Source organism: Ixodes scapularis, unplaced genomic scaffold, assembly GCF_016920785.2.
Source record: "Ixodes scapularis isolate PalLabHiFi unplaced genomic scaffold, ASM1692078v2 PGA_scaffold4__175_contigs__length_147842914, whole genome shotgun sequence".
Taxonomy (NCBI): domain Eukaryota; kingdom Metazoa; phylum Arthropoda; class Arachnida; order Ixodida; family Ixodidae; genus Ixodes; species Ixodes scapularis.
The window spans coordinates 112,732,496-112,756,696 of NW_024609879.1; the positions used below are offsets into that span (position 1 = coordinate 112,732,496).

Here is a 24,201-nt window from a genome sequence, read left to right on the forward strand (position 1 = left end):
TTCGAAGAGTAGTGCTGATGCGTACAACGATATATTTTCTTTGATTACTGAGAAGATTCAGAGAAACTGCTCGATAATATTTCTTAATCTTATTATAGTTAACTTTTTTAGCTTTCCTCACGAACTTATGCCAATCAAGTAAACCTACTGATGCTTAGTGAATAAAATAAATACAAGCCGTTAGCTGTTGGAACGATTGTTTCTTCGTGTCTAGATATTTTTGTGATAAACTCTATTTCTTATCATTACATATATCGCTAAAACAAAGCTTAAGACTAGGTTCTTCATGAGTAAAGGAAAATAGGTGACCTTGTAACAAATAATGAAGCAACAACGATAGGGTATGAGTTCTATAGACGACTACGGAGTGCGTGATGTAAAAATATTTAAGTGGCCCCGAAGGGCAAAAATTGACGTCACAAGAGCCAAATTGTCATGTTATCGGATGTCGCGACCTTTGCGGTTGGTGCTTAAAGTCACGGCAAAAAGTACGAGAGGACGCAAGTGCCGCTGCCGTCGCGAAGTCCCCACTGGTGGGCTAGCGCACACCAGCTTGGAGCACGTGGAGCGAAAGCTCGCTCTGCAGAACCTAGGGATCCTGAGTTCAATCCCCACCGCTGTCCGTTTCGATCTGGATGAGCATCGTACCGGCGTGCGGTCGTGTATCACTACTGCTTGGTGGACGTCAAAGACCCCAGGCTAGCGGTTGCACTGCACTGGCTAAACTTCTCATCTATAGCTGGGAGACAAGTCGCCCGTTGTGGCATACTAAGTTCTAGGCTGTATATACATACACACACTCGAATGTTGTTTTCTGACTATATTACGTGGCGTTTAATTTATTTTCATCGTACATGCATAGAGAGGTGTTGATTAAGTTTTGTGGTAGTTCTTGCTGTCTCTCTTAGTTTTCCAGATGTCCCTCGTTCGTTTGGCACTGCTGTCCCCCATGATGAAAAGCGCCGACGTCGTGTTCGCGCTAACAATGTCCGACCGTGCACATAAATACCTGTACGAAGCCGCTTTAGCACCGTTTTTAATGCAATGAATTGGAAAGAAAAACATCGTAACTGACCAATGATTTCGTCTGCCTGACTGAAAAATGTTCCAGGCTATCTAGTGCGCACGAATTATTCGTGATATTTGCTCTTATATTCAAGCGCAAGGAGAAAATGCACTGACTTTTTTCCATAGAAATGCATTACCGGAAGTCAATTTTCGACTGGTTTTTGGCTGCTTCAATTTGCCACAGCACACTAGCGCCATTTGGACCTCTCGCGTGCATTATAATATTTCTATGGTTTTATGCACTGAAATACAGAAAACAAATATATTAGAACACAACATGGCTGGTTGGTTTTCTTTGAGCTCGGTGGAGTGCATTGGTAACTGTTTGTTTATATTTGCTGTTTGTGTGTTTATTGGCATGTACACCCGCCGGCAATAGGAAGGTGAACCCCTTACCTGGTTTCTTGCCTGTTTTACGGCTCCCTAAAGCTATATTAACTCTCAACGTCTCAAATGGTACGTGGCTTGGGGGTCTAAACTTGGCGTTCTAGCCCTCTTCTGGAACAGAGCTTATTTCAAAACTTGCAGGAGCGTCAAAAACAAGAAGAGGGCTGTTCACCTTCATATCGCTCACGGGTGTACCATAACAAAACAAGGCTGAGCAGGTGAATCTTCAGACATGTCTAGTTTTAAAGAAAATTTCAAAAAGGAATGGAAAAAACATTGGAATTGTGACAAATTTCGTCTAACATTTGAGATTCGCGCTCAAGTAAAAGTAATTAAGCTTCTGGAAACATTACTTTTATTTCTCGCACCTACTTCTAGTGAAGACGAGCACAAATAGTTTCTCACAGAACTGCCATCGGCGACTTCATGCAACCTTTATAAATTATAGTCCAAGAAAGTTGGGCAATCGGTCGTTCTGCAAAAGCACACCTTGTTGGTACATGAAGCCTTCAACGCATAGGCATCATTCGTTGTAAGATATTTTTATAAGCTATTGGTTTCTAACGAAAATGCTTACCAGCATTTTCATAGCGTATACATAGCGTCACACATATATAGCGTATACATAGCGTATACATAGCGTTCATAGCGTATACATAGATTGTCATAGCGTATACACATTTAAGCAAGTTATTACTTTATTAAATAATTAACTCTTGCTGGCTATAATATCAAATCCTTCTTAACAAATCTCATTTTGCGAAAGCAAAATGAGACTAATAAGTATTTAATATTAAAATGTTCCTCCATCTGTATTGGTATAGAAAAGTTGCATCACTGTACCTTATACTTGTACTACTCCTACCTGACTGTATCCATCTAGAATGACTTGAAACTTCAGACGAGATGCCCTACAATAATGTAATTCACAACGAATACAATGAGAAAATGTGTTATGATATGTTCTTCAAAGCTTTTTGCATAAACGCATATAATGTACAAGCCAAAAGCACATAACAAATAGTTGTGAACCCGTAGTTCGGAGTCTCGAGTAATGAACAGTCACCTTGTAAGTATCTTTATAAAAGAGACGTACCTAACTTCAGGATTCATCGGTGCCATTCTTCAGTACCCGCCCCACCTCTGACTCATGACTATGCGGAAAGCAAGTCGTCTGCATTTTTGCCCCGGGGTTGCGGTGACGTCAGCACGACGCCTAGTTCTGATTGGCTTTGATCGGAAGGATAGCTGGTAAACCTAAACGCTAGATGCCTTTAGGTGTACCTACTATTATTTTGAATCAGCCAATAAGAGCTGGGCGTTGTGACATGATCGTGACCCGTGTGCAAGAAGCAGACGAACTTGCGCTTCACATTGGTCAAAACCTCACAAGAATCGTAGATTTCTTTTGTACGATGAAAGACATGTTTGGGAATGTGTTGATGTCCTTGCGGGTTCATTCAATTTTTATCACGGGAGTTTTTGCGAATATTTTAATTTTCATAGAAATAGGGCGGTTTGAAAAAGAAAGGCACTGTCTTAGGGAACAAGCTGTCACCCATGGTGGACGGCAGAATTATTGCAAAAACACTAATTATTTACCAATATGTTTACATACAATTTAAATAGTCTTTTAAGTTGTCAAAATATTCATGTGGCTCCTATCAGAAGCCTGCTGAGCGTGATAAAAACCCTAAGTTCGTCAATTTAGGAAGACGAACCCGGTGGGAAGTGGGAGTGTGCACTGAAGTTTCCGCTAGGGCAGCAGGCGGAAAGCTGGTGATGCGAGAACGCGGTAGATAAGATAATTATCCAGATTTTCGCTTTTCCAGCTTCCCGTTCGCTACAGGAATGGTACTCCAGCGCTCGTCCACGCTTCTCACCCGCTTCAAGATTTCCTAACATTAACTGAATTAGGGTTTTTGATGACGCTCGATCAGTAAGTTTATAATTGAAACCTTTTTTAGTTTTATTAATTAGAAGAGTAATATGTAAATATTACGTAATTATTTAGCTAATTTGTGTGTATCTTCCAACCCCGATGTCTGCCTCTCAGTGTATTTCCTATGCGTTTTGTTTTTTAACCACCCTATTTAATGGGAGTTTTGAAAGTATTAGAAGAAACACAGGGTATATTTTTCTTTTGATGGCCAAAAAAAGCGCTATGATTATATTTTGTCTGTTTTCAGTTTGCAACCCACGCTAGTGTTTATATCTTATTTTTAATGATCATCACCAATTATGCACAAATGCATGCATTTTCTCAGAAACACAAGTCTGATGAGTGTCCGAAGATCGAAAGGAAGTGTTTCGACTGCGGTGCCAACGTTCTCAATGAAAACATTCAAAATCACGAAGAAGTGGAGTGCCAGAAGCGAGTAGTTCTTTGTGAAGCCTGCAAAAGTGCAATGTCTTATGATGAACTTAGCGTAAGTTGTTTTTAAGACGCTTAAAGAGGAAGAGTATTTGCTGTCTCTCTCGCCCTGCTGTTTCTTAAAATAATACTCACAATATGTCTTCAGCCGCAAGTTTTTTTAAATATTTTTATTTCTCTTTCCTTCATGTTTTGTTGAAGAAAAGATCCCAATAGTACTAAGACAAGAAAAAAAAACAAAAAAAAACGCCCGATGACCGGTTTACGATGGCGCTCAGACGAGTGACATAGTCCTCAGTCATGTTCTATGTATTTCAACAGTGTGTTGTCTGCCCCTTCTTCAAAGACACGCCACTGAGATAGTGGCCTCGTTCGATTTACCTGCGCCAGTTGCACTTTGAGCAGACCGTCGTATTCAATTTAAGGGTGCAGCCTATCTCAAAACAAAGGAAGTACATTAACTCGCACTTTTCTGCAGCGGTGCAGGCTGGTACAGGTCAAAAAAGAATAACCCCAGTGACAACGTAATTGAGACGACTAGGTCACTCTTCTAAGCGTCAATGTGAGCAGGGCTTCGGGCGCCCTTTTTGGGCCCGATTTTAAGATCGAGCGAAAGATTGCGACAACTAATCGATGACTCCAGAAACCATTGCCTGTTAGCAAACTCTTTCAATTGGTGTAGCCCTTAATAGTAATTGCCACCAATAGCGCAATAGCAACGTGCCTCAGAGAAGCAACATTGAAAAATATAATCAGCAGATGTTAATTAGTAGCCAACTTACAGTGACTCGTATTCCGCCAAATAGTCTTCGTCGAGCATGAGAAATATGTGCTGATACGGCAACCATGCAACTCTCACTCCCTTTTTACACACAAGAGTTCGAATTGAAATTAAGCACCCTGCATATTGTCATGGTGTGGGGCATACATTTATTTTATTTGGAGTATACCTACACTCCTTAGTTCATGATGCTGACTTGCTCAACATTAGTATTTGTTTCAATCAATATCTGCGCTCAGTGGAATTTGTTGGCGGCACTCTTAATCAAAAAGAATATTTTCAATATATGAATATGCACTACTCCGTTTTTAAACACGTTTGCATTTTGGACAGCATTGTTGATCGGTATATTATAATATGGTATCTCGAATAAACTCATAAGGTCAAAATATATTCGCTGATACTATTTCTCTATCTTTTATATTGTTCCCTCTTTTTACTACGTATCAAAAGTCTATACCGGCTCACCTGCGTAAATACCTATGTTTGAAGAATAGAACCAAAGAAAAAGATATTAAAAACAGTCGAGCGTGATTTCGTGTCATAATATCTTGTGATAGATTCTATTTCTACCTAATACATTGCATCCATAACCAAAACAAAATACCTGGTTGCATACGAACAAACGAAAAAAAAAAGCGACATTGTAAAGATAATTAGACAACAGTTATCGGGTGTAAGTTCCAATGACGAATACAAGGCGCGTGATGATAAACTATGCAAGTAAAGACAAATATATTCTAGACGGCCTTGTCATTAATAAGGCGATTTTATATTTATAATGTCTAACCCTACTCCGGCATGTATGGGAAAAATAGTGCACGTAGTACTTAGCATGTTTTATATTTTTATCACAATTTGAAGGACCATGACCAAGAATGCCTCGAGAAATCAGTGGTCTGCGACGACTGTGAGGGTGAGGTACTCCGGAAAGATCAGTCCAAGCACGCCTCCGAGTGCCCAATGCGTGCTGTGTGCTGCGAGAACTGTGATGGACTTTACCTTTACTCTTTGGAAAAGGTGAGGAATAATTCGGCGATTGGTTCTACCTCGGTACCTGGAAAGCAACTTGGACTGGTGTGTTTAGGGTCCTATCCCGCCCTGACATCCAAAGTCCTCCCGAAGAAGTAACAAATGACGTCACAAAAGTCAAATTTTCTTGTTATTGGATGTCGCGAGGCTGGCGTTTGGTGTTACAAGTAACGGCAATACGGGTGAAGGCGAGTGTCGCTGGCGTCGTGGTGATTCAACTCCTGGTTGCCAAAGCTTCCGTGCCACTGCCACGGCGGAGAGCAACCTACAGCAGAACAGTCGTCTGCCATGTTTTCAAGCGCTGCTGTGACACCGCCAGGATCGCACCCGGCGACAACATGACACTTCTGTGACGTCATCAGGCGGAAGTGGACGGACTACTTCTTAGGACGCGGGAAGCACTCCAGTCGGAGGCGCGTTCCATGTACCGCATAGTGGTTCGTGGTGGGTTTTCGTATACATTGTCATAGTCACGTGGTTTGTACCGCAAACGTGCTAACGCAAAATACAAAAAAGGTCTGCTAATAAGCAGATAACTATCTATAGACCTTTCCATCGCTCATCACACGGGCGAAAAATGCTGAATCAGTGAGCTGTGGACGCATGCGCAGCGTTCGATGTACCACACGCCAGACCAACAGCGCATGCTCAGAAGGCGTTCCACAGCCCAGCAGACAAAGATGGCTGCGCGCAGAAGTCGATTTTTGCGAAGGTCTATATTTGAAATAGATCTTAATATATGTTTATATATTTTTGACCTTATTTATTAAGGTACACTTGTGTTTAAACGTTTACCGATTCTAAAGTGAAGGCGATATAATGGGAATTTATTAATTGCGTGGTCGCTGATACTAGACACCACAATTTCTACAATGCGTCAAAAAGGAAAGAGTGAGGTCACGGTGTGAAATACAGACAAAAAGCTGTCATACCACAACATGGTTGGATGGTTTCATTTGAGTTCAAGGAGTGGTACTTATTGTAATTTTTGGCTTTCTTTAAAGTTTATATGGTACGGCGTAAGCTATACAAAAGACAACGCTTTACATTTAAAAGATAAAATATATATTTAGTTAAAAAAAAAAAATTCAGCTGGAGCGTGAAGCATGGCGGAATATTTAATTGCCGTCTCTGACTTGTTACATTCGCGCTTGAGTCTAAAATATTAACCACAGATACTTCATACACCTGAAAAAATATATTTTTGTTTCCCATTTATTGTTGTAGTAAAGCCGAGCAACCAATCATTTCTTACAGCCTAGTCAATGATGACGTAAAGCAATGTTGACACATTATAGTCTAGAATCAATTTCAGCGAGTGATTTCTCTCGAAAAGAAACAAACAAACACTGTTGGCAAAAGAAGCTTTTAATGTAGAGGCGTCATTCGTTGTAATATATTTTATTTTATTAGAATCGAATGATAAGGCGTACTAAGAAATTGAACACTTCTAAATAAGTAAAAGGATATGAAAGTAAAAGGTGCTTGCTCGAAATATTTATAATTTCTATTGTGCATAGCGTTTTCAAATGACAAATATTTATTTAGAATGCAATGTTCGTCTGTCTGTATTAATATCATAAAGGTAGCAGCAATCTAACTCTGCCTGAAAGCAATAAAGCAACAAATAAAACGAAAATATTTAGTTGAACTACAAATCGGTGCCTTGACCGCCGTATTTTAAAGTTAAGTTTGTTCACAAGAAATTAAGATGAACTGGTAGCGCTAGAAGCTCTTCGTTTTGTTTTATAGACAAGGTGACAGTGAGGATTGTAGTTGATGCTTTATATTCTTCTTGATAACCTGATCTATATATTTAATTACAGAAGCACAGGGAGCAGTGTGAAAAAAAGAAACTTGCTTGCGAGTACTGCACGTTGGAACTGAAAGGCAACGATGAAGTGAGTATGGGCTATAAATGTCAAAGCTGACAATTGGCTTGATTTTTAGACTACGATGTTAAAAGAAAGTGTCCATTCTTCCGGCAGCAAAGATAATAAATTCCCCAAAATTCTACCGGCAGTCGCCTCCTGTTGGCAGCGGCCATTAGCTCATAAATCAACGTTTCAATCATGGACAGATCGTTTGCTCTAAGAGCACTGTTTCATCAATAGGTCATTTCACCGACAGCTCGAATTCGTTTTTTTTTCTCTAATGAGCCGCCCCGGACTGTCATTGCCAAGCGGCGTTGACGGGTGGGCCGAGTAGGTTATCACGCCCTCCAGTGACGCGCGACCAAATGTCCCTGGAATTCGAGTAACCTGTGTCATTGAAACGTGTCCATGAAACCTGTATCCGCAAAACGTTGTCCACGAAACATGTTTCCTCGAAATGAAGGGACAATAAGAAACTTGGTATTCTAACGGCAGTCGTTGCGTAGTTTCTGACAGCCAATGGGAAGTGGCTGCCGGTAGAATTTCGCGGATTCTGCCGTCTGTCGGGAGAATAAACACGGCCATGTTTAGGTTGTTTGGGCGGCATAGAATACTTTCAATTTTTTTTTTTTTTGCGTACATCAGAGTTCATTGTTTATCTAGTACTGACACCAGAAGCATTTATCTGTGCAACCTTGAAAATTTATTTTCGGCGTATCAAATGATTCATTAGGTGCAGCTTCCATTCGGAAAATTACCTTTTCTCTCCTCCACAATAGTGACCAAGGCAGCGGTAAGTTACTTTTTTGAAGGAAATTAAAGGTTATTTTTTCTTCGTATTATTATTATTAATAATAATAGTAATAGTCATAGCCATAGTCATAGTCATTTGTATTGAGGAACATTCATGAAGGTACACAAGAGTGCGGGGCAATAATGCCATTAAAGGCATGTGTGACGCCGCCCAACTAAACGTTATAAAGATGATAGTACTAGCATCTACGACAACAAAAGCAGTAACTGCCGTACAAAGAAATCTGCAAAAGCCAGGTTGAAAGCAGTTTGGAAGACAAAACAAAAAAGCAAGATGCCAAGTATAGTACGCAGTTGACACATGCTAGGTATAAAAATCATTAGGAAGCATAACCGTTAGAAAAGATAAACTTTTATAATTTCCTTCAGCAGTCTCAGCCAGTTAGCCTGCAGAATTTTAGAACGCAAATTATTGACGACATCTCGTACATAATATTCGCGTGTGGGCCTGCCGTTTTAAGTCCGGACAAAGGAATATTTGAAAGTATATTGAAAACGGAGCGTTCGAAGTGAAGGGTCTTTGGTTTTTAAATCGCTGACCAAAAGTGGCGTAGAACAACGGTTTGAATAAATAGTGCTCAAAAAAGTGGCAATATTAAATAGTTAAACAAGATAGTACCGTCAGAAATTTGCATGCCATATAGAAATCACTTTTCAGTATATATTTCTTTAAATGCAATCTACCTCGACTTGCCAGTAGCCGGAACATTGTCCAAACACCGTAACCTTGTTAATACACTATATGCAAGCGCATGAATGATTAAATTACGTACTGAAAAGGCATAAGTGGTCTGTAATTACAGGCAACAGGCACTCCTCAGTTTTGCACAAAGAGATATCAGTTGAATACTCCAGGTTAAACTACAGTCAAAAACAATGTCAAGGTATTTTAAACTTTCAAGATATACAAAAGCAAGACATTTGCAAGGTACGCATTTTGAGTGATCTAAGATAAGGAAAAAAATTCAGTCGCACGTATTTAAGAGGAAAAATATTTTAATCTTATTTACATTCATGGCGATAAGATTTTGTTGAAACCATTTCATGACCCTAGTCGCAGCGCATAGCATTGATCGGGCAGCATCTTCGTAATTAATATGACGCCTGACAATGACAGTATCGTCTGCATATTAATAGAGTTGGGCCTCATAAATATATGTATGAATATCATTAACCAACAAATTAAACCGATGTGGAGGTAGAATTGCTCTCAGGATTGTTCGTGGACTTCGTGAATCTTCTGCAATAACACGTTGTGAGCGATTTGGGCGGTAGTCTTCAATCTGATTTGCTGCTCCACCTTTGAACGAGGGCCTTACAATGGTGGTTTTTAGTTCTTACGGAATATCGCAACTCATAACAAAAGCATTAAGCATATGAATAAGCACGCCTTTCATAACCTTTTAATAACAATAGCAGTAACAATAGCAGCAATAACAGTAACAAAAACAATAATAATAATTAATAATTAATAATACAGGATATGATGCAGCGTCGAGCTAGATTCGATCGCCTCGCCGCAGTTTTGGCTGCCAAGGCAACCTTAGTATCACAACTTCGGGAGCGAGACATAAAAGAACGGAGAAGATTAAACTCACGCCGTGTCGCGAACTCCTCGTGAACGGCTCTATCCAGGAGGCGCTCCGAAGTAAAAAAATAAAAAAATAAAAAAATAAACGTTGGCTTGCTCGGCAGAAACGCTCAGAGCCTGAATAGCTTGCTCGTTCAGTACGTGCTGCAGAACGTGCTAAACGAGCAAGCTATCCATACTTTTCCTGTAGCTATTTCTCCTATAGGAGAAGAGCGCGTTGTTGGCGTCTGCTTAATTATGTGTTGTGACTTCAGACTTCACGGGAGTAACCGGGCATCTACTGGGTAAGACGAGAGGCTGGCACTCGAGTAACTTGCACCTAATCAAGGCAATGCTAGGCTGGCACTCGCGTTTCTAAATGCCAAAGCATTAAAACCGAGAGTGGTAGCTCCTCGCGTCTTGCAAATAATGACAATATTATAAAGGGTGTCCCCGAAAATGTTTCATATCCTTCATACTATAGGTATGTACCATATGTTGAAGAGCGGACATATTTCTTTGGGCCCGTGCTCGCGAAATGTGCGATACAAAAAATGTACATTATGGCCTGCTTGAAAATAATTGGAAATATACGAAATGCTATGACGTGTCTTTTAGTTAAAAAATAAACTACGCATCGCCAAACGCTTAGTTCCCGCCCAAATGTAGCGCTAGCGTCCGGAACCAGAGGCACAAGTTAAAAAAGTGTTTAATGTTTTCGGAAATTTACAACGGTAAAATGGTGACCAAAAACGCCTTTGAATACATGGAAGTATCCAAGAGAAATGGGGGCGCTGCCGAGCACAATGAGCTTAGACACAAAATTGCAAATATATGGTTGTGCTACTAAAAAAAATACTTAGACAGGAAGGTATACACGACGTTTCAGTTAGACGTCCTTCTTCAAGAACGGCGTCCGCCTGAAACGTCGTGTATACCTTCCTGTCCACGTATTTTTTTTTAGTAGCACAACCATATATTTGCGATTTCGTGAATACAGGGACCTGAATGGCGGAAACTACGGAGAATAACCTCCGTTTTCTCATTGAAAGTTTCAGGAAATCACTTAACTTTTGAATAAGATAATGGTTAGTTCTGAAAATTGAAGCCTGGTACGGACCGCTAGCGCTGCATTTTATTTGGCCGGACACTGGGCGTTCGGCGATTGATTTTTTGCGGTGAAAAAATCCCCGGTACTTTGTTTTGTGGCACGCTGTAGATAAGATGTCGCCTGTTAAGCCTCCTAATAGCTAAGCCTCGTTAATTATGATCTCGCAGAAAAAAGCGCACCTTGAAACCTGCGAAGAGGCTTTGATTGGATGTGCTTTCAAAGAGTTTGGATGCAACGAGAAAGTGAGTATATTGTGCTTCGCAACATAAACGTATGTTAATTATAGTGCCAATACTTTAGCTGCATTAAAACAGGTATATAAATATATAAAATATTTTTTAGCATTCATTTCCAACAAGTCAATTTCTTTTTTAGTCATTCATTTTGCCTTCATTTTATACGTCTGAAGATAAGCGCACATACATTCCTTAAACCCCGACAAATATGTGAAAAATATTTAGACTAATATACCTTGCTATCGAGAAAGCATATGGCTAAATATAGTGTTTTTTGGTTGTCGGCACCACAAAAATGCTCGTTGTTACCGAAGCATATACCTTGTAGTTAACGAAGAATATGTCAGTTGTCGGGGCAAATGAAGCAACCGCGCCTATCTCTAATAAAGGAGAAACATCTTATGGCTTGCAAATAAATTAAACTTCAACTTGAACTTTATTTTCCAGGGGAGAGGGGGAGGGAGAGAAAGAAGCAGTCTGTTGTCGCTTGACGGAGTTTCTTCTAAACTCTCGCAAGTTTTAAATACTCTGTCTAGGGAAACCAAGCGACTTTGTTAAGTTCGGTGTGTATGAAAAAATGGGATGGTAGTTCTACGGAAATTGTTTCAATTGCGAAGTTTATTTTCCTATTCTCCGCGATTTTTATATTGCTAATGCGTAACCACTATATATTGCTCATATTACAAGCTATTTTCAAAAACCGTTTTAAGGCCCCAAGGAAAGAGATGCAGGTACATGAGAAGCACCCACACAATGCACTTCTTAATCAAGTGATCCTTGTGAGTATACTTTTTTTTTTTTGCAGCGAATCTTCTTATGGTTAGGCTCCCGTGGAATTTTCGTGTGCGTCAACAAAAACTCGGGAGGGCTCGTAGCGGCCTCTCTTTGTCCTCGTTCCAAACTCTTGCGTGCCTAGTTTCCTTTCTATTCGCCGGGTGGTGGTTCCGCCGCGTGAGTCTATTTCGTGTGCGTCAACAAAATTCCAAAAAGGGCTCGCACCGCCCTCTCTTTGTAGTTGTTCCAAGCGCTTGCGTGCCTAGTTTCCTTCCCTTCCGCCGGGTGGCGGTCCCGTCGCGCGCGTCTATTTTCCTCCGGCTTCTCGGGGCGGCGATAGTCCTCGACATGGCTGTGCGTACATTTCGTCACAATGACCACCGATCGAGACAATAAATGTGTTCGTACCTTTGTTCAAAATACTGTGCCACGTCTGTGTCGTGTGCTAAACAGCATCGCTGCTGATCCACCGTCACAAAGTGGAATGGCTCATAATTTTTTTTCTGTAGTGTTCCTTGTATAGGCGGTTAGTGGTGTATCTAGTGCACTCGTATACGGGGTGTTCCTCGAGCCGTTGGCCAAATTTCACCCACGAAAAGTAGGCATTGCACTGAAAGCGTTTTTTTCACGTTGGTGTTTGCCAAGAGCCATATGTAGAAAGAACCTAAGAACGTCTGGTATAATTAAATTCTTTATAACATTTCAGTAATAAACTATTTAAATACGAAATTTCACGTACTGGTTTCATCTGTAATCTTTCCTTGCATCATCGAAAACCACAAAATCAGCGGGTTCTACTCAGTTTAAACGCATTTCTGGGTTTCGCTTTTCTGTCGGAGTGCATGTTCGCGCCTGAGGTTCTGCTACCCGTGACTCAAGCGCGCGACTATTGTCTCGTCTATCTCTCGTAGAGAGAGAAGTGTGGTGCGAGTCGGCGAACTGAAACGTTGTGCTGTTCGAATGACAATACAAGAATACGCTTTGATCCTTAAGTTCACAAGCGCCATTCCAAGAATGCGTTTCGGACCACGTTGGTTGCGCGCTTTGGCCGTAGTGGACCAGGACCGCTGTTGCGGAAATGTCTTAATAAATATCATTTAAAAAAAATTAACATTCAAACGCTTACAAACTGAGTGTATTTTCGAATGCTGTAAAATTCTTTGCATGCCATATGATCCTGCATCGAATATGCGGCGAAGAACGGGCGAACTTCACCTGGCGGAGCGTTAACTTAGCGCGCGACGCGACGGACAGACACTATTTCGAACCATATGCGAGCGAACGCGGCCGGGCGAAATTCGTGTCTTGGTTCGCTCTATAGAGTTAGCCGTTAGTTGTTTCTGATGGCGCCTACAAAGTTTCTAATTCAATAAATACTTTCAAATTTACCCATAAAAGGTTTATTCCTTCAATGTAATGACAACCTTGCTATACGAAACGCTATTCCTTTTCCCGAAATGGCCATTTGGTAGACACCAATACGACAAACTTATCTTTCTGTGCGGTGCGTACTTTTCGCAGCAGTAACGATTGGTCCCGCTTTTCGAGAAATAGCATTTATATAGTATTTATCTTTCTCTCGGTGTCAACTTTCGTCTTTCCTAAGGCTCGGGTTGCCTCAAAATGTTCAGTATTCACTAGCTCACATGAGCCCTTACGTTCTGTTCTGAGAGTATAAGTGCGTGGTACTGATGATTCACATTTGCCAATTTGTTTGAAGGGGCTGCAAGAAAGAATCGAGAACCTGGAACGGCCCCTCACCGCCCTCGTTAAAAAACTTCGTAATCCGGATTCGGTGGGAACCAGTCAATGATCGCCGACCGCAAGAAACTACACTGTGCAGTGTTGTGCAAGGAAAATTGTCGATATGAAGGGTATTGTGAAGGCCTTTAAATATCTAGTGCTGGTGTAATTCTCTTAGAGGTACCACAATTGTTTTTTTCTTGCAGCAAAACGTTTGACAAAATAAAGTTGTAAAGAGTTCTCAGTGCTTCGATCTGTCTCTTGATGCGCTCGCGTGAAAGTAGTAGTTTTGTGATGAATTCGGCTACATCACGCTGACTGGGGGTTCCTCGTCAACAACCACGGTTCACGTGGAGAGCACATGCCATTGGCTTTTGGCACCAGCTAGCACGGACCCTGGCCAAAGGTATCAAATGCGGCGGGAGAGGAAAGAGAGACCCACCACGACCAAGCCTGCGGTATAGGCTCGACGACCATAGTGGTCGATTTAATATTAAGTTAGATCAGTTATGTGACATTAGAAACTAAATTAGTTTTTAAAGCACAAAAGGAAAGATGTTGCATTCTAGACCCAGCTTGTCCAAACGTTCGGGCTAAAAGGACGAGTCAAATAGAAATGCTCTGTCATTTAAAAAAAAGAAAATAAAACAATTCCTTGATAAGCATTAAATGCAGATATTTAGATTACGGCGAAAATAAAAAAGAATATTCTTGGGTGGAAACACTTTTACAGCAAACTGCGTTTACAAATATCTACAACACGAAATTAGACCGCAGCTCTTGAGGAGGAGGAGGGGAGGGTATGCTCCTCCTCTCCTCCTCCTCTTTCCATCCTTGTCTCCCCTCCTTTCCTTCTTTCCCCTATTCCTCATCCTTGTACTTCCATCTTCCTTTCCTCCTTCTCCTCCGTACCTTTCCATCGTCCTCCTGCATATGTTCCCCTCCTACCACAGTTTCCCCACCAAATTTAGCTAAAAAATTAACACCATGTCACTTAAACGTCAGTTCAATTCCCCGCTAAATTTAGCGGGGAATCGAATAGCTGTTGAGTTCACGTGACGCCAATATTCAAGCTACACCCAGCGGAGAAGCTGAATTTTTTCATAGGTGACGTGACACCCAATCATGTGACATTATTTTCCCTGCTAAGTTTAGCGAGGAAACTGATTTGGTGTTGTGGTCACGTGACGTCAAGTTTCTCGTTAAATTTATCGGGGAACTGAATTGCTGTTCAGGTCACGTGACGTTCATTTCCCCGCTAAATCTAGTGGAGAAACTGAATTTCTTCATGGGTGCCGTGACGCAAAGCCGTCTGACGTTATTACCCCCCTAAATTTTGCGGAAAGAACCGACGTCACGTGACCTCGACACCAATTCAATTTCCCGCTAAATTTAGGGGGGCGGCTACGCCGGCTCCGACACCGACGTCGCGAAACCCGGGAGCGGGCGCCTAAGGGCTGCGTACAAAAAACAACTTTGTGAGTCAACTGATTTTAGAAAGCAATTATCGTCAACATGGCGTTCCTCACGCGCATGATAACAGTTTACCAATGATCATTGATTGCGATGTTCAATAATCTCTTAATTCAGGCGCTCTATATTTCTTATTGCCGCTTGAGACTTCACCCGCAGAAAGGTACCCCCTAGAGTACATCCCGACCGTAGATGCCTAAAAGTCCCGCTATCTACTGGGTGACAAACTATCATGTATAGACCGACACTCTGTTTACAAACAAGCCCGCGCTTGCCCAGTAAGCAGATTCCCGTGAGGTGAAGCGTCTGCGCATGCCCCGTGGCAACGACAGCGCCACCGCAGAGGCGTGACGTCAGAGCCCCGTGTTGGTCTATAAACTCGTAGAAAGTCAGATAAGAAATTACGAGCTTTAGTTTTGACGTTGGTGCTTGTTTTCGTCCTCCAACTTTTTGCTAGCCTTAAGAGGTCTATCCGCGGTAATGTCCACGCCATCGGACAATCGGAGCCTCATAAAAAAAAAACAAAAAAAAAAAAACTGATATTTTACTAATGTGGGCACGTCCGGTAACCCCCCAAAAGCACCCACCAATGCGAGTTTTCCACAATAACGAGACAAAAGTGCATGTATTTACCCAGTTTGACCCGAAAATTCTGTCTTTATACCGGGATGTCCGTATTAACTCGTTCGTAATTAGGAGGCATGACGTAGTTCCCGGAAACCGCACATTTTCAATAATGCTTAATGCCGTTGCACAATCAGTCATGAAACTAACCAAAAAGGGAAACAAATGCGACAAACAATTTACACACTCAAGGGTGGCTTGAACCTCGCAAGATTACCTAAATTCTTAAAGCTAAAAAAGCGTTTGGCGATGGTTCATTTTGCGTGAAGCCTCGGGGTGACAATGTTGGGTCTGGCATACATCGTATACTTTGATTGGCCCCCGGACCATTTTCCTAATGTGTGCATCTGGCCGTTTCTTTTCGTCGAGAGCCTCCCGCGGTTTCAAGGTCATCTGACTCAGTGAGCCTGGCGCAATCATCGCTTCGGAAGCACGCCTGCCCCGCGAAAGCACCAGACGGGCGCCGTGATATAGCCAGACTTTAACGTGTACAAGTCTGGATATATACTCCGTAGAGCGAAAACAACGTCTCAGGTTTCACGACCAAAACACCAGGGCACGATCCGGGGCGATGAAATCATCAGGACGCCTTCATTCAACGCGTAGACACGAAGAGTCGAATGACGGCACGTCGCGTCTCGGCCCCGGACGATGTTTTGCCCCTCTGCGTGGATACCAACGAGCAGGTGTTTTGGTGAGACTCTCGGCGCCGTCTAGACCGACGGTGAAGTGTTTACTGCGGCTTAGTGTGCGTAATAATGAAATGTGGGGCGGTGTTTGAACGGTACACTTTTCTGTGATTGGCCGACCATCCGCCGATGTAGGGGTTCTCCCTAGAGACCCAGGGAGAACGAAGTGCTTAAAATGAGCGAACTTTGGCAAGTCTTCTCTGTTTTTGAACCAACTGTAGATCATGTAAATAAACAGTATACTTTTCGAGAAAGATCGTGACTTATCGTTGTCCCTGCTGAGCTCTAGCCCGGTGCCTGGCTCGAGTCGCCCCTCCACCACCACGGACCCCGCACGGTCAAAACAGTACCTTGTTGTGCATCCGCTAGCGTAACTAGATAAACGCAGTTATGGAACTGCCCATGGACGCTGCTTCATGCTAGCGGTACCCCTCTCTTCCCCCACCGTTCGCCTCCCATCGCTCGACGCGCCACCGTTTTGGGGACGGCTGCAATGGTAACCACAGTCTACTGAAGCTCAGCATCTGGATGACACTTCACCATAACGTCGCCTGGAGTAACTAATAGCATCCTCGATCATCCGCACCGGTGCGCACCGGGGCACTGAGGTGCGCCCCTTCATCTTCGATCAAGTGCACCGGTGCGCACCGGACGTCCTCGATCAACGAAGCGCACCCTCCCGGTGCGGCTTTTCGTTGCCCCAACGCGCACCAAGAAAATCGGCGGTGCGCCGGGGGGCAGTCCCATCAGGCATTGCGGCCAGGAGCGGGAATCGAGAAGATGGCGGGAGTAGCAGACGCGCAGACTATCGAGATGGCGATCTTGCAAAAACGAACGCGCCTCGCAGCTGCACTAGATGATTTCCTCGGGTCTTCTGACGGCGAGACGACGAGCTTCTCACCATCGCCGCGATTACTGGCGATTGCTGCAGTGGCAAGGAGCGCCCGAAAAGCACGAACTTCGTGGAAAGCGGCGCGAGGCGTTTCGATGACAGCGAGGTACGGCTATTATCTGGCGTTTCGTTTTCTTGAACCAATAATGATGGCCAACATATACATGTGGAATTGTCACCCGCTTCGTGACCCCATCGACAATCACGTCCACGATGTTTATTTCTGTGGGACCGTCAAATCCGCGAGTAAAAAATAGAAGAAATTGACAGCAGACGGGCACCGTGCGCTGACCTACGCAAGAAAAAACGAACAAAACGCGAAGTGACGCAAGGTGGAGCTCGCCGCGGTGCACCGGCGCGGCGCAGTTTGTCCTCGATGTTGCACCGACATCGCGCTGCACGACCGAGGAGCGCTGTGCACTGTGCTGGTTTCAGGGCGATTCCGGTGCGAGTTGATCGAAGATGCTATAACTGTACTATCGGGGAAAAATGAAATGCGAACACAGGAGCGCGTGGCTCGCGGTACAGGCTGCGCCGCCTGGAAGTGAACCGAGGGGCGAGGGAGCGTGGCCTACTTCGATGTGTTCACGCCTTTTGATTGGCGCTCCCCCAGCTTCGGCAGTGCGCCTCTCGGTGCGCTGAAAGCTGTCACCGCTACATCCAAAAGAAGTTACGGACTCAAAGAAAGTGGAACGTGTAGGCTGGTGCACGCCTTCACATTAAGTAGAATAATGTACGCTGCACCCTACATGAACTTAAAGAAGGCAGAGGAAGACTCCCTAGATGTCATTATAAGAAGATCTTTCAAGGCTGCGTTGGGGATTAGTCAGAAAACATCCAACGACGGCCTCGATCAAATGGGGATACACAACACTTTCGATGAAATGAGAAAGGCACAAAGACAGGTGCAAATCCAGCTATTATCACAAACCCGAACTAGAAGGCGGGTCCTACAGGACATAGGTGTTTTGCTAATGGACCAGGAAATGCAGGAGAAACACTCTATACGACAAGAATGGACTGACACAGTACGGAGTATTCCCCTTCCGAAGAATATGAGCTCGGCGCACAACTCAGGACGAAGGCTAGCTAGAGCCAAAGCTCTGAACAAGCTGCACGAAGGAAAGGTGCACATCTTCCACGCCGATGCTGGACCCTATCCAGGCAGGCCAGGAAAATTTGTAATAGCAGTACACAATGCGAGACAAGATTCAATGGCCACAATCAGCGCCAAGTCGATAGAGGAAGCCGAGGAAGCAGCCATCACCCTTGCGAGAGTACAAGCAGCAAGAAGAGGAGAAATGTACGCCATCGTCACAAGCGACTCCAAGAAAGCCATCACCAATACAAGTTTGGGAAGAGTTGGACTAGCAGCATACAAGCTCTACGCCAGAACCCAGATCAGCAAAGAAGCAAACCATACGTTAACCTGGGTGCCCGGACACTCCGGGCACACAGGAAACGAAACGGCCCACATGCTGGTGGTACGCGGTCTTCATCTCCGTACCACTGGCAGAATGGGCCTCCCCACGACACATGGGGACCATAACTACAGCTCCTCGACAAACACAATAGGGCCTGCAGGTTATGGTGAAATCCTCGAGAGACTCCGGCTACGAAGACAGACGTTGGCAGCTCCACACAAGAAGCTCAGCCGACTCCAAGAAAGTGCCTGGAGAAGACTCCAACTTCGAAACAACACCACTCCCCACATACTAAAGAGGTCCTGGCCAGACCTCTTTAGTGGCAAGTGTGAAGACTGCGGCAACCAGGAAGAAGGAACCTGGCGGCACGTGTACTGGGAATGCCCTGCAAACCCGCTACCTGCCACCCTCCAGGTAGAAGATGGCCTACCGGTATGGGAAACCTTACTGGTTGCCGAAGACATCGGCACGCAACTGGAAGTCATCTCCAGGGCGCAGAAGATCGAAGACAAGTGGTAGAAACGCCTATGCATGAGACAGTCCCATACCCCCAACCCTTTGAACCCGTAAACTAGACTTCGGTCTATTGTTTGGTTCAATAAAGTTTTTAACAACAACAACAACATTGCCTGCTCGACGAGTGCGGCGAGCTTCGTTGCACCGCACGCGCTGAGCCAGCAAAGATAGCGGTGATAGCTCTCAGCGCACTAAGAGGCGTACGGCGTACTGCTGAAGCTTGGGGAACGCAGAGGGAGGGGCGTGAACACGTCGCAGTAGGCCACGCACCCTCGCTCCTAGGCTCACTTCCAGGCGGCGCACCATGTACTGCGAACCACGCGCTCCTCTGTTCGCATTTCATTTTTCCCCGATAGTACATGCTCCGCTTGTAGAGCAGACTATCGCAACGGCCAGAGATTTTTTTTTTTTTTACTTTAAGTATTGCGGGAAGAAGTGAACTTCGCTCTTGCAGGAGGCGCGACGGGCGCGACGACAGGAGGCGCGGTTCACCGCCTATGGCCTATGCGCCGTCCTGCGCCCCTCGGATTCTACAAAAGCGCGCGTGCCCTGGCTTGGTCGTCGTGGCTCTCGTATCGTCTGCTTGCTCACAGATGTTTTAAAACTGCGCTCGCGTTATAAAAATAATGCAATTACAGACATCAAAGTGGCACACACAATGTCCAAAGGTTCAAAAAACTTTCTGCTAGTCGTCATATTTCTGAGCAAGATCTACATTTCGCGAGCGCAAAGCGAAACGTATGCCCCAAGCACGGCTCTACTCGAAACGGCTTCGCCCCGAGCGAAGTAGTTACATTTAGCGCATGAGACCCCTTCTCCGCCACTGGGCAGTTGGTGGCGAATAGAAAAGAAAGGCGATAGTCTGGCTCCGCCATTTGGGTATTGATTCTAGCGTTTCCGAAGATTACAGTTTTGAATTGCAGTTTGTGGATGGTGCTGCGATCGACTATGGCGACCTTTGGGAGGAGACGGGGGGGGGGGGGGGGGGGGGGGGGGTTCGTTTATGCGAAAGTTCCGCAACCACGGTGCCCGCAACTAAGTTGATCCAGTTGGCTTCCGCGGCCTTGGCTTTCGCGTTATCACAGCTTCGATAAGAGCGTTAATCCATGAGGGAGGCGGCGTCAGACAACTTTCTGTTTCGTGCAGTGCCTGAAATGGCTTCCAAGGGACGTTCGAAGGCGTAAGTAACTTTTTGTGTTCTACGTTTTCGTGTCGGGAAGAGATACAGTTTTAGTCAGGGTTCCAAAAAGGAAGTAAGAAAGGTTGTTTGTGGTTCGTTATTGTCGCAAGTTTTAACGATAGTCACACGATATGTGTACTGGGCGTGGCCTGCCAGGCGTAGATACATAAAAGAGAAGAATCATTCACCATTCTTGTGACAAAACACGCGTTGTATTGAAGTTCAGTGCGTTACTGCAGCTAATAAAGTTGGGCTGTGATGGTGCCTCCGTAATAGCTGCCTGAACCAGCCTGTAGCGGGCGGCGAGCCTCTGCAGTTCGGTACTTGTTTTTTTCCTCGGAAACTCTGGTGGAGCATAAATGCCATTGGTGGTCGACTCTTGTCGCCTTTAATCATAGAACGTTTTGTTGGGGACGTTTTTCATTGAGTGGTGGGGCCAGGTATTGTAAGTTCTTCCTTCGCACCGCGTTAGAGGAGATGTAAACGACGGGAACCCGTATGAATTCATCGAAGCTATTCTTAAAATATTCCAGTGATTTTTTTTTTAAACTTGTTGATTTGTTAGACAAAAGAAACCTTAGTGGTGTGTTAGCATGTAGCGGACCTTGATGAACCCATACGATGTTCTAGCTATGCCGTGTGCATTACGCAGCAATGCATTTATAACCAAGTGCGTCACTCTACGTTACTTCCAATGTAGTAATGATAAGAAAAAAAATTATCAGCGCTTTATTTATTTCGTGCTCCAGAACAACTAGTCTGTCACAATATGGTGGCAGATACAAAGGAAACTGCACCAAGACAATATATAGAATGTATTTTTATTTTGTCTATTACGCAAACAAAGAATATATTGCCACGACAAAAATAAACAGAAATAAATATTACTAATAAAAACCAAGCAATGTAGTCTAACACATTTTGTACTTTTTATCATAGTTTCGAACCTTATTTAACGTTCAAACATACATTAAAGTATTAAACATTTTATTTGAAAATAACGATTCACCCTATATTTTGCCTGTAGAGTGCTAATCAAACTTGTCTATAACGCTCGAGCGTGCGGCTTTCTCCGGGGAGCGCTAGACTGGTGGCATTCGCGAAAACTAAGCTAGTCACATCGTGCAACATGGAACGGCCCGCTCGAGGGGTGTCGTCCTGCCCACTCTATCAGCTGGCGGCGAACGCGGAAGGCTGCTCGCACGCTTTTTACAAACGTCATTCATTGTTCGAACAATAAACACACTAAAGCATGAAGGCGTATCAACGATGTCGTCATCAAAAAACAAAGATATATCATAAAACACTTTTCCTTTTTCGCTTATCAAGCTGACAGAGTGGGCAGAATACCCTCGAGCGGGCCCTTCGGTGTTGCGCCACGTGACTAGCTTAGTTTCCACGAATGCCACCAGTTTTGCGCTCCCCTGAGAAAGCCGCACGCATTAGCACTGTACAGTGAGTCGGTGTGAGGCGTCAGCCAGTCTTGTCTGCCCTAGATTGCGCACTGGTCCTAGCTCAAGTCCTAAGATTAAAAATTTACGGCCAAGTGAAGTGTGACCATAAAAAAAAAAGAAGAAACCACAAAATATAATACAGAACACCGCAGAACTCTCCGCGTCGAAACTGTAAGCTATATTTTGCCTCTCGTTTGCTTTCCAACTTGGGGTGTTACCCAGGATGGCATCTGAGGCCGTTCCTGTTCTTATATGTATCCATGACACTGAAGTGTGCATAAAAAGAGGTGGCGGCTTTTATTTAAAGACGATATCATGTTTTATGGCATCGCTAATAGCAAACGGCGGTTTTCTTCTGCAAAATTTGGCTGCACATGTTTCAAACAGGTTTTTTGAAAACCTCTAGTTGTAAGCCATGATGGGGGAAAAATTTGAACGAAGCGCGAAAGTCTTTCTGCAGAGTGATTAAAAAAGTTGCGTTAATTTCGGCAAGAACGACTGAAGCCACGGGAACAGCAAATTCCCCGTGGCAACATTTTCGCCGCACACCACTTGACAAGCGATGCAAGAAATATCTTTGTCAAGCACTCGTAGATTGCGGCTGTACACTCTTGTCACTGACAGGACTCGAACGGTATGCAGGTCTTTCAGTTGTCCGGCTTCCAGTTGGGCCGTCTTACCTTCGATAGCACTTGAGCATCTTGTTTGCTTCGAGCGTGCCCGCGCATCCGGAGCACAACGGAAGGCAACGAGCGGGTGCTGACTGCCAAGCATTCGAAAAAAAAAAAACGCCCTGGCGTTCTTACTCTGTCAGTGACAATAATGTCTGGCTCGTTTCCTTCCCCAAAAATAGAAATCTTCGCATATTACTCCTCGTCCTCCGAAGGTAAACGGCAAGACTCTTTCACTTTGACAGGATCCGACGCCATAATCTGATGTATGTCATCATAAAGCGACAGAAGTGCGTTCTTAAGGCGCGCCTCGCACTGATCTCTATTGTAGTAGGCTGGATCACCCACCGCGGCCTGGGCAGCTGGGGCCGAGTGTCGCCACCGGCGGCCATTGATTCACAAAACCAAATGGATGGGACTTTATGGGGAAAACGAGAAAAAGTGAGGTTTCCCCCGTTTCTAAGCAGTTGTCGGCACTGAAACGTTTTGGCTGCTTTTGGATAAGCCCGTCAAATAGCTTGCGTACGAACATTAAAACTGACAACCCTCGCAGTTTTTATAAATATATATTTTGCGGTCGAGAGTGACTCCGCTGGGCGATAGATGTGGTGCAGCTCAATGAGGCGAGAGTTACCTAGAGTTACCGCGGAGTCGTGAGCGGTTTCGTTGAGTTGGGTTTAGCAGACGACAAGCTCGAAGGCTTTGTTACGCGGAATTCGCTCACTCCCGGAAAGCCGCTGTCGAGATGGAACTTCTTTGTCATCCATCAACTTCTATGTTTCTCCGAGCACGGTCTCATTGACGGCAAGTTCCTTAGCTTACTTCACTACGAGAGCAAGCTTACCAGCTCAGCCGTAGGTTCTCCGATACGTTTGATATTTTTAATCGGCGTTCAAACGTTTGACAAATACCGATTCGATCTCCAAACACTCGCCTCCATGCACACTATACTACATGCTTCAATATTCTTATTTTTATGCGTTTCTCCCATAGACTTGCGTGTATTGCCTGGTGTCAAGCAATGGCCGCCGGTGGCGACACCGACGGGTTCCCGATCCGCGATCCATGCCTACTACAATAGAGATCAGTAGCTCCTCGTCTTCGCGTGGTAAGTACCACCGACTGAACCAGTCCCGCACAAAATACGTGGAGGATCACGGCACCTTCGTTGTGCTTGCTCGGTTTAGTCGGTGATACTTAACGCGCATAGACGAGGAGCGCCGTGAGGAAGCACTTCTGCCGCTGCTTGAATGGCTACATCGTAAGGTCGGCTGCGATTGAACTTAGAAAGGCGCGGCTTATGGACCTTTGCATCACTTATCACCCGGGCGAAAAATTAGTGAGTTTTAGTATTGCGCATACGTGCAAACGCAAGCACTGGGCGTTTGTGTTAGCGTTGCGTGTTCCACACTGAGCGTGCGCGGAGCTTCAAACTGCGTCTTGAATTGGCGAATGACGATGACGCGCATTTGCAAGCTAGAACAGACAAAGCTAACGCAATGCACACCACTTCCG

The 24,201-nt window shown here is 44.3% G+C and overlaps 1 protein-coding gene across 1 annotated transcript in view; it reads left to right on the top strand.

Annotated features, from left to right (window-relative positions):
* The window catches only part of LOC115320773 (TNF receptor-associated factor 6-like), a 37,972-nt gene extending 24,072 nt beyond the window's left edge, over positions 1 to 13,900 (top strand). Inside the window, exons 7-12 of the mRNA XM_040207216.3 lie at positions 3,723 to 3,884; positions 5,475 to 5,630; positions 7,469 to 7,543; positions 11,178 to 11,252; positions 11,957 to 12,025; positions 13,741 to 13,900. Of these exons, the coding sequence (XP_040063150.3) occupies positions 3,723 to 3,884; positions 5,475 to 5,630; positions 7,469 to 7,543; positions 11,178 to 11,252; positions 11,957 to 12,025; positions 13,741 to 13,833 (630 nt within the window). The 3' untranslated portion in view covers positions 13,834 to 13,900. The remainder of the gene's footprint in view (positions 1 to 3,722; positions 3,885 to 5,474; positions 5,631 to 7,468; positions 7,544 to 11,177; positions 11,253 to 11,956; positions 12,026 to 13,740) is intronic.
* Positions 13,901 to 24,201: the final 10,301 nt, after the last annotated feature.